Source organism: Papaver somniferum, unplaced genomic scaffold (genome assembly GCF_003573695.1).
Source record: "Papaver somniferum cultivar HN1 unplaced genomic scaffold, ASM357369v1 unplaced-scaffold_137, whole genome shotgun sequence".
Classification (NCBI taxonomy): Eukaryota; Viridiplantae; Streptophyta; class Magnoliopsida; order Ranunculales; family Papaveraceae; genus Papaver; species Papaver somniferum.
In genome coordinates, this window is record NW_020622934.1 from 21,228,539 (window position 1) to 21,243,751 (window position 15,213).

General features: G+C 38.5%; 1 protein-coding gene across 1 annotated transcript; it reads right to left on the reverse strand.

Annotated features, from left to right (window-relative positions):
* Positions 1-341: 341 nt before the first annotated feature.
* On the reverse strand, positions 342-3,138 carry LOC113334456 (putative F-box protein At4g21240). Its single transcript, XM_026580703.1, has 2 exons — positions 3,045-3,138; positions 342-1,809 (listed from the first exon to the last, which is right to left on the reverse strand). The coding sequence occupies exon 2, from the start codon at positions 1,789-1,791 to the stop codon at positions 793-795; it is 999 nt and encodes a 332-aa protein (XP_026436488.1). The 5' UTR covers positions 1,792-1,809; positions 3,045-3,138; the 3' UTR covers positions 342-792.
* Positions 3,139-15,213: the final 12,075 nt, after the last annotated feature.

Below are 15,213 nucleotides of genomic sequence, written 5' to 3' on the forward strand. Positions count from 1 at the left end.
ATGCTTTTCAATTGTATAAATTTTACGAAAAACCGTGGTATAGTTTAAGAGATAAATCATTTTAAAGTTTTACTAGTTATTATCCATATGGGTGTAATTGTAAAAAAATACTTAAACATACTCTCATTTTCTCCTTTCCTTAATAATTGTGTAAGCTACATATAACTCAATTAATTTGGGACGGAGGGAGTATGAGAATCTTCCAACATGATGCTTTTCTCATATTGTAACGAAATTACATTTGAAATTAGAAACCTAAAATCATAATCTAAAGTAGAGAGATCAAAGTGTAGTATTTGTCTCCAATGCCATAATAAAAGTTTAATAAAATATATGGGCGGCATAAACCTAAAATTATTTGCCAAATCTCTGGTAGTAGAAAATAATAACTAGACCCGTCTAGTAAGTAGACACTACTAGTAATTACCTTATTGTGACCTAAGAATCTGATGATTTAATCACATTCAGAAATACCACAAACTCTCTTTTACCAAGTCAATACAATTCAACCAAATCTTCTCTGCCTCATTGATGCAATTATTATCACAAATGAAAGGAAGCAATTCTATGAGCATGAACAGTTGCTCGAATACCTTTATCCTTAAAACCCATCATCTCAGAAATTTTACAAGCATTTGTAAGCATATTATAAAGCACAAGTCTGCTTCCCTGTCTCACTAGCAACTCATTGTCCTTGATCTGCACAACTTCCGCAGTAAATCTGTTCGACCGATCAAAATTCAAAGGATAATGGTACTGAGGTAGAACCACAATTGCTCTCGTACTCCAGTACTATGTTGCATGGTTATAGATTGACAAAAGAAGTTGATTATTAGTTAAATTTACGAAATCACACAAGCATAATTCCCCATCCATTTCTGACAAATGCAATCGACAAATTCTCAGCATCCTCCTACTAGTGCCTCCACCAGGTTCTGTGACGTTATACTTGGTCCCTCCAGGTTGCAGTGTGCTAAATTGTTCAGTTTCAATATTGAACGACATAATAGAATCTTCAAATGGAGGACGAGATACTATGTTAACCGAGAATAATACATGTGACCGATCAATCATCCAGTATAAGGTCCCATTTACGATAACAGGAAGCCTGTGTCTAGATGGTGGATAACGGAACCTGCCAACATCTCTCCTTAGCTTAGTTCTTAAGTTATGTGCGCCGAAGTTATAATATTGTCCGAAATGCGCGTTTCCATTAGTAGTAGTATGATAGAACAATTCATGATATTTTATAACTGGATTGAAGTATAACCCGCATACATGCGTATTCGTATCTTCTATTGCTAACTGTTCCTCTGTTATAGGATTCCATATGTAAAAATTTTGAGGCAAGCCATCAAAGTTGGCGAACATAAGAAACCCATCATAGGAACCCAAAAGAAACCTTGTATAGGTAGTAGAATAATAAGAGGAACCAATCGGTGATGATAATGATTCAAAGAATTTTTCCTCGATCCTCTCAAACTCTTTGTCCATATAACAAAGCTTTGCGAATTCGCAAACGGAGGATTCTTCTGAAGAAGGAAGCTGAACAACTATTACCGAAGTAGATCGCTGACGTTGCATGTGAATAAAAAATGGGATAGTGGTTAAAACTTGTAAAGGTCTAGACACACACTGACACCTGAATATAAGCTCGGCTGGAAGTCTACTAAGTATGTCTAGGATGATATCATGAGGGAGATCAATTTGACAATCTGTCGTAGTTTTACCTTTTATATACAGTGAACGAAATAGCTTACCCACCCAACTTATGGGATTAATACTTGTCATTCGGTTGATAGCTTTCACCTGTAATCAGATAATAAAGGATGAGTAAACAAGATCCCAGTATGTGTATATATTCCGTACCTATTAATTTCCTCACAACTTACCTTCTCCCGCCCAACTAAACCCTTGCAACGGGAAAGATCTCTCCCTCTCAGGGTAGCTATCCATATATATAGTTGGTCAATTTTAAAATTAAGGGAAAACCTCCTTAGTAGTTTTTCTCCTTAAAACTAATGTACCCTAAAAGTAATCCATAACACACTGGATGAAGGAGTAAGAAGTACAACTGGACTATAATTTTGGACACATTTCTTTAAAGAGTTTGCACATAACAAACCAATCGTATCAATTCTAATGTTTTGTTTTGTTTTCATAAATAAATATTTTATATAGGAAATATAATCTAATCTTATCAGTTCTAATTAGTAGGAAGTATCACTTTCCAATGAAAACTGAAAAAATTTGTTGAAAATCTTTTACAAAATTAAAAAGAAAATGGAAAAAAAAATATCATAAACGTAAGACATCCAAATGTTTTTGGTTTGATCGGCTTATATACCTTAACTTTTTGTTCGACGATCATCACTTTTTTTTTTTGAACTAGATCAGTTAATGAATACCAACGTTATCTAATCTTAATTTATTTTATGTTCTTATTACAAACATTATTGATCTAATCGTTAAAATTAATAGCCTATTGAAATAAAAACTAATTTAATTGAATAGGTTAGAACGGTTGGTCTTCAAGAGCCAATATGATGGGTTGTTATGTGCATCCGCTAGCTTAAGAGTTCCACATAAAACGGATTACGCGTACGACCTAAGTTAGCTTGTTGGGTCATGACGTCCAACGTGGTACAATAGTTAGTTGGGTTGGGTCCGGTTTCTTCTTCCCATGTGAAAGACAGATTATCAAATAAACCATGCCAGTGATCGTTATCTGATTAGGTATAACGAGAAGAAAGGAACGAACTCCATATCCAACAATAAGAAGATGATCACTTAATTTTGTTCAAAAACATAATTGAAATCATCTAAAAATTCATCTTGTGTGCACCTTAACAACACCGATCAAAAATAAAAGAATTTGTATATATATGCTTTAGAATAATAGTTGGAATTACATAAAACAACTGAGAACACTAGCTAATTAAGAAGAAGAAGAAGAAGAAAGAAGAAGAAGAAGAAAGAAGAAGAAGAAGAAGAAGAAGAAGAAGAAGAAGAAGAAGAAAGAAGAAGATGAAAATCATACGTACTGTTGGTTTAGGTGTCGTAGAGTTCCACTCTCTTGATATTCTTCTCGTATTGCTACTATTACCATTACTCTTTTTTTTTTTAGATAAACAAATAAGTTTCTTCTCATGGATTTAGCTCTGTTGGCCTAGCCAAGATATACATATATATAGAGAGAAAGTTTTATCCCATGTCAGATCAGTAATAGGTGCCAAATAAGGCAGAGTAAAACTAGCTAGTCCTTCCTTATCAAACAAGGAGATAAATTACCGGCAAGGAGACTTTTTTTGGATGAGGGTCGGTCAGTCTAATTCGGCAGATGACCTACAAATACAAATACACAATCTTTAGCTCTCTCTTGTCCCATCAGTATTATTCATAGCTAAACAACAATAAAGACTTCAGTTTCAAACTCATATACAAGCATGCCTGCTACAATGCATTTGGTTCTCCCACTGAATAAAACTACTAATGTCCTCTCCAAGTGTTTACTCATTGATCCTTGCATGCTCACAAAAAAGATGTTCAGGCTATTTTACTTCCAAAAACAATAGAACTTCATGAAATTGATCCACCACACTCAAAAGTCTTGGTAGACAATATTTGTAGAACGTTCATTGGGAAAGAAACCAATGCACCACAAAAAAAGGAAGTGTGTGTATTCCAATCAAATCGTCTATTTCTTTTTCTTGCTTTTTTACTTCCACAAAAATGTTCATTAGGAAAGAATCACCAAAAGGTTGCATTCCTGCTTGTTTTGTTTTCCCAGTGCAGACATATTAGAAAATAATATATGAGAGTCTATATTTAGGAGATATGCACATTAAGTTGCGAGAGTTATATTAGGAAAGTGTCTATGTTTAGAGTTTGATCTTAGTTAGGAAAGTACCTTGAGTGGTCGTCAAGTTTGTGAACAATATAAATAGGTCGTTGAGCCATGAAAGTTAATACACCGAATTATTATCAATGTAGTCTTTTATGCTTCCGCGTTTATGCTCTCCTCTCTCTTGCTCGATCCTTAACATGGTATCAGAGCAAGGTGAGAGGGAGAGAGGAGAGGAAGAGAAGTGAGATGTTTTTGTAAAAAGTTTGAAAAGTTGCGATAACGAGAAGAAGTCGGAAAAAGAAAAAAAAATAGTTCTGATCTTATTTGTGAAGAAGACGTAAGGTGCCCTAATCTTATATCCAAAACTTGTTACCTGCCAAGCTGTGCTCGTGTGATTCAATAGTTTTATAAACAAGAAGAAACAAAGAAAATAAAGAGTGGTTTGTTGGCTAGGGTTATGACTTGAGTTCGAAGCCAAGATCTCGTGATGTTCAGATGAGGAAGTTATAAGAGACCATGGTTATTGAAACTGCTTGACAAGGAGTAGGGGATCGGGTATGCTGTTATTGACTCTCGCCAGTAAAGATGAGGAGATTATGGAATCTGTTGCCCTAATTTGGTGACGTTTGATCAAGCAAATCCTGCAAAGATATGGTGGTTGCTAAGAAGAAGATGTAGAATTGTTATGGGCTCGAGAAAGTGTGAAGAACTCTAACGAGTTGATGGTGACTGGATCAGAAGATGATGATGTGCTGTGGTGGACTTGGTACTGGTCGCTAGTTTTCCATGGTTCAGTGGGTCTCATCGGTGTTTTAAGACAAGGAATAAAGATTTAGATCTGTTTTTGTGAACATGAAACAAGGAAAGTGGTGATCGATGGTTGTTTGTTGTCGATTTCGAAGAGCTCGGAACATACAGATATTAACGGAGTAACGAGCTATACAGGGAGGTGGCAGAGCTGATGATTCTCGTGAAATGGAATATGAAAACTATGAGCTGAACTGAATCTCGAAAATGGCAGTAGTACTGCAAAGGATGTTCTCGGTGATAGATTGATGGTTACTGCCACAGTCATTGATCGACGGTGACGCGTAGGTGAAACAAAGATGGAGATGGTGATTTATGTAGCCGAGTATTGACTGCATTGACGGAGTTGGAGCTAAATGCTGCTGCTTTAGTGCTCGGGTTTGATGATGAATGAGGATGCAGTGACGATGAATAAGTGTTGGTCAGTGATGTTGTCGTTATTCTCGATGAAGTTGATAATTGAAGTGATGCGACGGAGTGAGAAACTCAGAGAGAATATTGCAGTCGACAAGAATGATGATTATTAATGCAATGATGCTGTAATACGAGATGGCAGTGAGTGATGATGGTAATGCTTCTAACGATGAATAGAGTTGTGAACAGAGAAGGTTCAAATTTCGAGTTTGAATGGAGCTCTAGCCTGTAATGGAGTTTGACAGAGGAGATTGAGAGATGGTTGTTTATGATGCAGACTTCCGGAGAGTGTTTGCTGCTATCTGTGGTGTCCTCGAAAGAGTAAAGAAGAATTCGAAACTCGAGTTTATGATGAATTTAGGTGAGTTTTCAAACAGAGAAAGCATCCAAGGAAGTGGTTGTCATTGATGTTGTTTGTAGGTCAGTTACAGATGAATGGTTACAAGTGAAGAACGTTTCTGGAAGTTGAGATGACTATGAAAGACATGTATGTCTTGGATTTGGATGTCGAAGAAAAGGTATTGCAAGTGATTTGATGAGAAAAGTAATCACCAAGAAGTGATGAGAGAAAGAACAACAATAATCGGTTAAAATCCTAGAGAACATCACAACAACCCAAAGTTGTGATCACGAAGATAAAGCAACACGTGCTTGCGAAGTGAAGAGAAGATAAAATAGAAGATGAGCAATGATGCTCGGTGATGAAATACTACAAGTAGGTGAAAAGAAATTTGAAGATGGGACTGCAATGTCCAAAAACTATGAAGGGGACCGTAACGTCCTTAAACTATGAAGAGGACCATAATGTCCCTAAACTACGAAGATGGGACCGAAATGTCCAAAAACTATGATTGGGACCGCAATGTCCAAAAACTACGATTGGGACCGGAATGTCCTTAAACTTCCACTGGGACCGCAATGTCCAAAAACTACGATTGGGACCGTAATATCCTTAAACTACGATTGGGACCGTAATGTCCTTAAACTTCCATTGGCACCGTAATGTCCTTAAACTTCCGAAGGGGACCGAGATGTCCTAAAACTATGAAGATGGGACCGAGATGTCCTAAAACTACGAAGGGGACTGAGATGTCCTAAAACTTTGAAGATGGGACCGACATGTCCTAAAACTACGAAGGGGACCGAGATGTCCTAAAACTACGAAGATGAGGACCGTAAATGTCCTTAAACTACGATGAGGACCGAATTGGCAGAATTTTTCAGAAATGTTAGGGAAAGCTCAGTTTAAATTTCTTTTGTCCAAGATGGGCATTCGTGATCTAAATGCTCCATCTTGAGGGAGGGTATTATGAAATAATATATGAGAGTCGATATTTAGGAGATATGCACATTAAGTTGTGAGAGTTATATTAGGAAAGTGTCTATGTTTAGAGTTTGATCTTAGTTAGGAAAGTACCTTGAGTGGTCGTCAAGTTTGTGAACAATATAAATAGGTCGTTGAGCCATGAAAATTAATTGAAGTGATGCGACGGAGTGAGAAACTCAGAGAGAATATTGCAGTCGACAAGAATGATGATTATTAATGCAATGATGCTGTAATACGAGATGGCAGTGAGTGATGATGGTAATGCTTCTAACGATGAATAGAGTTGTGAACAGAGAAGGTTCAAATTTCGAGTTTGAATGGAGCTCTAGCCTGTAATGGAGTTTGACAGAGGAGATTGAGAGATGGTTGTTTATGATGCAGACTTCCGGAGAGTGTTTGCTGCTATCTGTGGTGTCCTCGAAAGAGTAAAGAAGAATTCGAAACTCGAGTTTATGATGAATTTAGGTGAGTTTTCAAACAGAGAAAGCATCCAAGGAATTGGTTGTCATTGATGTTGTTTGTAGGTCAGTTACAGATGAATGGTTACAAGTGAAGAACGTTTCTGGAAGTTGAGATGACTATGAAAGACATGTATGTCTTGGATTTGGATGTCGAAGAAAAGGTATTGCAAGTGATTTGATGAGAAAAGTAATCACCAAGAAGTGATGAGAGAAAGAACAACAATAATCGGTTAAAATCCTAGAGAACATCACAACAACCCAAAGTTGTGATCACGAAGATAAAGCAACACGTGCTTGCGAAGTGAAGAGAAGATAAAATAGAAGATGAGCAATGATGCTCGGTGATGAAATACTACAAGTAGGTGAAAAGAAATTTGAAGATGGGACTGCAATGTCCAAAAACTATGAAGGGGACCGTAACGTCCTTAAACTATGAAGAGGACCATAATGTCCCTAAACTACGAAGATGGGACCGAAATGTCCAAAAACTATGATTGGGACCGCAATGTCCAAAAACTACGATTGGGACCGGAATGTCCTTAAACTTCCACTGGGACCGCAATGTCCAAAAACTACGATTGGGACCGTAATATCCTTAAACTACGATTGGGACCGTAATGTCCTTAAACTTCCATTGGCACCGTAATGTCCTTAAACTTCCGAAGGGGACCGAGATGTCCTAAAACTATGAAGATGGGACCGAGATGTCCTAAAACTACGAAGGGGACTGAGATGTCCTAAAACTTTGAAGATGGGACCGACATGTCCTAAAACTACGAAGGGGACCGAGATGTCCTAAAACTACGAAGATGAGGACCGTAAATGTCCTTAAACTACGATGAGGACCGAATTGGCAGAATTTTTCAGAAATGTTAGGGAAAGCTCAGTTTAAATTTCTTTTGTCCAAGATGGGCATTCGTGATCTAAATGCTCCATCTTGAGGGAGGGTATTATGAAATAATATATGAGAGTCGATATTTAGGAGATATGCACATTAAGTTGTGAGAGTTATATTAGGAAAGTGTCTATGTTTAGAGTTTGATCTTAGTTAGGAAAGTACCTTGAGTGGTCGTCAAGTTTGTGAACAATATAAATAGGTCGTTGAGCCATGAAAATTAATACACCGAATTATTATCAATGTAGTCTTTTATGCTTCCGCGTTTATACTCTTCTCTCTCTTGCTCGATCCTTAACATGGTATCAGAGCAAGGTGAGAGGAAGGGAGGAGAGGAAGAGAAGTGAGATGTTTTTGTAAAAAGTTTGAAAAATTGCGATAACGAGAAGAAGTCGGAAAAAGAAAAAGAAATAGTTCTGATCTTATTTGTGAAGAAGACGTAAGGTGCCCTAATCTTATATCCAAAACTTGTTACCTGCCAAGCTGTGTTCGTGTGATTCAATAGTTTTATAAACAAGAAGAAACAAAGAAAATAAAGAGTGGTTTGTTGTCTAGGGTTATGACTTGAGTTCGAAGCCAAGATCTCGTGATGTTCAGATGAGGAAGTTATAAGAGACCATGGTTATTGAAACTGCTTGACAAGGAGTAGGGGATCGGGTATGCTGTTATTGACTCTCGCCAGTAAAGATGAGGAGATTATGGAATCTGTTGCCCTAATTTGGTGACGTTTGATCAAGCAAATCCTGCAAAGATATGGTGGTTGCTAAGAAGAAGATGTAGAATTGTTATGGGCTCGAGAAAGTGTGAAGAACTCTAACGAGTTGATGGTGACTGGATCAGAAGATGATGATGTGCTGTGGTGGACTTGGTACTGGTCGCTAGTTTTCCATGGTTCAGTGGGTCTCATCGGTGTTTTAAGACAAGGAATAAAGATTTAGATCTGTTTTTGTGAACATGAAACAAGGAAAGTGGTGATCGATGGTTGTTTGCTGTCGATTTCGAAGAGCTCGTAACATACAGATATTAACGGAGTAACGAGCTATACAGGGAGGTGGCAGAGCTGATGATTCTCGTGAAATGGAATATGAAAACTATGAGCTGAACTGAATCTCGAGAATGGCAGTAGTACTGCAAAGGATGTTCTCGATGATAGATTGATGGCTACTGCCACAGTCATTGATCGACGGTGACGCGTAGGTGAAACAAAGATGGAGATGGTGATTTATGTAGCCGAGTATTGACTGCATTGACGGAGTTGGAGCTAAGTGCTGCTGCTTTGGTGCTCGGGTTTGATGATGAATGAGGCTGCAGTGACGATGAATAAGTGTTGGTCAGTGATGTTGTCGTTATTCTCGATGAAGTTGATAATTGAAGTGATTCGACGGAGAGAGAAACTCAGAGAGAATATTGCAGTCGACAAGAATGATTATTATTAATGCAATGATGCTGTAATACGAGATGGCAGTGAGTGATGATGGTAATGCTGCTAACGATGAATAGAGTTGTGAACAGAGAAGGTTCAAATTTCGAGTTTGAATGGAGCTCTAGCCTGTAATGGAGTTTGACAGAGGAGATTGAGAGATGGTTGTTTATGATGCAGACTTCCGGAGAGTGTTTGCTGCTATCTGTGGTGTCCTCGAAAGAGTAAAGAATAATTGGAAACTCGAGTTTATGATGAATTTAGGTGAGTTTTCAAACAGAGAAAGCAGCCAAGGAAGTGGTTGTCATTGATGTTGTTTGTAGGTCAGTTACAGATGAATGGTTACAAGTGAAGAACGTTTCTGGAAGTTGAGATTACTATGAAAGACATGTATGTCTTGGATTTGGATGTCGAAGAAAAGGTATTGCAAGTGATTTGATGAGAGAAGTAATCACCAAGAAGTGATGAGAGAAAGAACAACAATAATCGGTTAAAATCTTAGAGAACATCACAACAACCCAAAGTTGTGATCACGAAGATAAAGCAACACGTGCTTGCGAAGTGAAGAGAAGATAAAATAGAAGATGAGCAATGATGCTCGGTGATGAAATACTACAAGTAGGTGAAAAGAAATTTGAAGATGGGACTGCAATGTCCAAAAACTATGAAGGGGACCGTAACGTCCTTAAACTATGAAGAGGACCATAATGTCCCTAAATTACGAAGATGGGACCGAAATGTCCAAAAACTATGATTAGGACCGCAATGTCCAAAAACTACGATTGGGACCGGAATGTCCTTAAACTTCCACTGGGACCGCAATGTCCAAAAACTACGATTGGGACAGTAATATCCTTAAACTACGATTGGGACCGTAATGTCCTTAAACTTCCATTGGGACCGTAATGTCCTTAAACTTCTGAAGGGGACCGAGATGTCCTAAAACTATGAAGATGGGACCGAGATATCCTAAAACTACGAAGGGGACTGAGATGTCCTAAAACTTTGAAGATGGGACCGACATGTCCTAAAACTACGAAGGGGACCGAGATGTCCTAAAACTACGAAAATGAGGACCATAAATGTCCTTAAACTACGATGAGGACCGAATTGGAAGAATTTTTCAGAAATGTTAGGGAAAGCTCAGTTTAAATTTCTTTTGTCCAAGATGGGCATTCGTGATCTAAATGCTCCATCTTGAGGGAGGGTATTATGAAATAATATATGAGAGTCTATATTTAGGAGATATGCACATTAAGTTGTGAGAGTTATGTTAGAAAAGTGTCTATGTTTAGAGTTTGATCTTAGTTAGGAAAGTACCTTGAGTGGTCGTCAAGTTTGTGAACAATATAAATAGGTCGTTGAGTCATGAAAGTTAATACACCGAATTATTATCAATGTAGTCTTTTATGCTTCCGCGTTTATGCTCTCCTCTCTCTTGCTCGATCCTTAACATGGTATCAGAGCAAGGTGAGAGGGAGGGAGGAGAGGAAGAGAAGTGAGATGTTTTTGTAAAAAGTTTGAAAAGTTGCGATAACGAGAAGAAGTCGGAAAAAGAAAAAAAATAGTTCTGATCTTATTTGTGAAGAAGAAGTAAGGTGCCCTAATCTTATATCCAAAACTTGTTACCTGCCAAGCTGTGTTCGTGTGATTCAATAGTTTTATAAACAAGAAGAAACAAAGAAAATAAAGAGTGGTTTGTTGGCTAGGGTTATGACTTGAGTTCGAAGCCAAGATCTCGTGATGTTCAGATGAGGAAGTTATAAGAGACCATGGTTATTCAAACTGCTTGACAAGGAGTAGGGGATCGGGTATGCTGTTATTGACTCTCGCCAGTAAAGATGAGGAGATTATGGAATCTGTTGCCCTAATTTGGTGACGTTTGATCAAGCAAATCCTGCAAAGATATGGTGGTTGCTAAGAAGAAGATGTAGAATTGTTATGGGCTCGAGAAAGTGTGAAGAACTCTAACGAGTTGATGGTGACTGGATCAGAAGATGATGATGTGCTGTGGTGGACTTGGTACTGGTCGCTAGTTTGTCATGGTTCAGTGGGTCTCATCGGTGTTTTAAGACAAGGAATAAAGATTTAGATCTGTTTTTGTGAACATGAAACAAGGAAAGTGGTGATCGATGGTTGTTTGGTGTCGATTTCGAAGAGCTCGTAACATACAGATATTAACGGAGTAACGAGCTATACAGGGAGGTGGCAGAGCTGATGATTCTCGTGAAATGGAATATGAAAACTATGAGCTGAACTGAATCTCGAGAATGGCAGTAGTACTGCAAAGGATGTTCTCGGTGATAGATTGATGGCTACTGCCACAGTCATTGATCGACGTGACGCGTAGGTGAAACAAAGATGGAGATGGTGATTTATGTAGCCGAGTATTGACTGCATTGACGGAGTTGGAGCTAAATGTTGCTGCTTTAGTGCTCGGGTTTGATGATGAATGAGGCTGCAGTGACGATGAATAAGTGTTGGTCAGTGATGTTGTCGTTATTCTCGATGAAGTTGATAATTGAAGTGATTCGACGGACAGAGAAACTCAGAGAGAATATTGCAGTCGACAAGAATGATGATTATTAATGCAATGATGCTGTAATACGAGATGGCAGTGAGTGATGATGGTAATGCTGCTAACGATGAATAGAGTTGTGAACAGAGAAGGTTCAAATTTCGAGTTTGAATGGAGCTCTAGCCTGTAATGGAGTTTGACAGATGAGATTGAGAGATGGTTGTTTATGATGCAGACTTCCGGAGAGTGTTTGCTGCTATCTGTGGTGTCCTCGAAAGAGTAAAGAAGAATTCGAAACTCGAGTTTATGATGAATTTAGGTGAGTTTTCAAACATAGAAAGCAGCCAAGGAAGTGGTTGTCATTGATGTTGTTTGTAGGTCAGTTACAGATGAATGGTTACAAGTGAAGAACGTTTCTGGAAGTTGAGATTACTATGAAAGACATGTATGTCTTGGATTTGGATGTCGAAGAAAAGGTATTGCAAGTGATTTGATGAGAGAAGTAATCACCAAGAAGTGATGAGAGAAAGAACAACAATAATCGGTTAAAATCCTAGAGAACATCACAACAACCCAAAGTTGTGATCACGAAGATAAAGCAACACGTGCTTGCGAAGTGAAGAGAAGATAAAATAGAAGATGAGCAATGATGCTCGGTGATGAAATACTACAAGTAGGTGAAAAGAAATTTGAAGATGGGACTGCAATGTCCAAAAACTATGAAGGGGACCGTAACGTCCTTAAACTATGAAGAGGACCATAATGTCCCTAAACTACGAAGATGGGACCGAAATGTCCAAAAACTATGATTGGGACCGCAATGTCCAAAAACTACGATTAGGACCGGAATGTCCTTAAACTTCCACTGGGACCGCAATGTCCAAAAACTACGATTGGGACCGTAATATCCTTAAACTACGATTGGGACCGTAATGTCCTTAAACTTCCATTGGCACCGTAATGTCCTTAAACTTCCGAAGGGGACCGAGATGTCCTAAAACTATGAAGATGGGACCGAGATGTCCTAAAACTACGAAGGGGACTGAGATGTTCTAAAACTTTGAAGATGGGACCGACATGTCCTAAAACTACGAAGGGGACCGAGATGTCCTAAAACTACGAAGATGAGGACCGTAAATGTCCTTAAACTACGATGAGGACCGAATTAGCAGAATTTTTCAGAAATGTTAGGGAAAGCTCAGTTTAAATTTCTTTTGTCCAAGATGGGCATTCGTGATCTAAATGCTCCATCTTGAGGGAGGGTATTATGAAATAATATATGAGAGTCTATATTTAGGAGATATGCACATTAAGTTGTGAGAATTATATTAGGAAAGTGTCTATGTTTAGAGTTTGATCTTAGTTAGGAAAGTACCTTGAGTGGTCATCAAGTTTGTGAACAATATAAATAGGTCGTTGAGTCATGAAAGTTAATACACCGAATTATTATCAATGTAGTCTTTTATGCTTCCGCGTTTATGCTCTCCTCTCTCTTGCTCGATCCTTAACATGGTATCAGAGCAAGGTGAGAGGGAGGGAGGAGAGGAAGAGAAGTGAGATGTTTTTGTAAAAAGTTTGAAAAGTTGCGATAACGAGAAGAAGTCGGAAAAAGAAAAAAAATAGTTCTGATCTTATTTGTGAAGAAGACGTAAGGTGCCCTAATCTTATATCCAAAACTTGTTACCTGCCAAGCTGTGTTCGTGTGATTCAATAGTTTTATAAACAAGAAGAAACAAAGAAAATAAAGAGTGGTTTTTTGGCTAGGGTTATGACTTGAGTTCGAAGCCAAGATCTCGTGATGTTCAGATGAGGAAGTTATAAGAGACCATGGTTATTGAAACTGCTTGACAAGGAGTAGGGGATCGGGTATGCTGTTATTGACTCTCGCCAGTAAAGATGAGGAGATTATGGAATCTGTTGCCCTAATTTGGTGACGTTTGATCAAGCAAATCCTGCAAAGATATGGTGGTTGCTGCTAAGAAGAAGATGTAGAATTGTTATGGGCTCGAGAAAGTGTGAAGAACTCTAACGAGTTGATGGTGACTGGATCAGAAGATGATGATGTGCTGTGGTGGACTTGGTACTGGTCGCTAGTTTGCCATGGTTCAGTGGGTCTCATCGGTGTTTTAAGACAAGGAATAAAGATTTAGATCTGTTTTTGTGAACATGAAACAAGGAAAGTGGTGATCGATGGTTGTTTGTTGTCGATTTCGAAGAGCTCGGAACATACAGATATTAACGGAGTAACGAGCTATACAGGGAGGTGGCAGAGCTGATGATTCTCGTGAAATGGAATATGAAAACTATGAGCTGAACTGAATCTCGAAATGGCAGTAGTACTGCAAAGGATGTTCTCGGTGATAGATTGATGGTTACTGCCACAGTCATTGATCGACGGTGACGCGTAGGTGAAACAAAGATGGAGATGGTGATTTATGTAGCCGAGTATTGACTGCATTGACGGAGTTGGAGCTAAATGCTGCTGCTTTAGTGCTCGGGTTTGATGATGAATGAGGATGCAGTGACGATGAATAAGTGTTGGTCAGTGATGTTGTCGTTATTCTCGATGAAGTTGATAATTGAAGTGATGCGACGGAGTGAGAAACTCAGAGAGAATATTGCAGTCGACAAGAATGATGATTATTAATGCAATGATGCTGTAATACGAGATGGCAGTGAGTGATGATGGTAATGCTTCTAACGATGAATAGAGTTGTGAACAGAGAAGGTTCAAATTTCGAGTTTGAATGGAGCTCTAGCCTGTAATGGAGTTTGACAGAGGAGATTGAGAGATGGTTGTTTATGATGCAGACTTCCGGAAGTGTTTGCTGCTATCTGTGGTGTCCTCGAAAGAGTAAAGAAGAATTCGAAACTCGAGTTTATGATGAATTTAGGTGAGTTTTCAAACAGAGAAAGCATCCAAGGAATGGTTGTCATTGATGTTGTTTGTAGGTCAGTTACAGATGAATGGTTACAAGTGAAGAACGTTTCTGGAAGTTGAGATGACTATGAAAGACATGTATGTCTTGGATTTGGATGTCGAAGAAAAGGTATTGCAAGTGATTTGATGAGAAAGTAATCACCAAGAAGTGATGAGAGAAAGAACAACAATAATCGGTTAAAATCCTAGAGAACATCACAACAACCCAAAGTTGTGATCACGAAGATAAAGCAACACGTGCTTGCGAAGTGAAGAGAAGATAAAATAGAAGATGAGCAATGATGCTCGGTGATGAAATACTACAAGTAGGTGAAAAGAAATTTGAAGATGGGACTGCAATGTCCAAAAACTATGAAGGGGACCGTAACGTCCTTAAACTATGAAGAGGACCATAATGTCCCTAAACTACGAAGATGGGACCGAAATGTCCAAAAACTATGATTAGGACCGCAATGTCCAAAAAGTACGATTGGGACCGGAATATCCTTAAACTTCCACTGGGACCGCAATGTCCAAAAACTACGATTGGGACAGTAATATCCTTAAACTACGATTGGGACCGTAATGTCCTTAAACTTCCATT

Coding starts and splice junctions, on each gene's coding strand:
- LOC113334456 (XM_026580703.1), bottom strand. CDS start 1,791: ATGACAAGTATTAATCCCATAAGTTGGGTGGGTAAGCTATTTCGTTCA.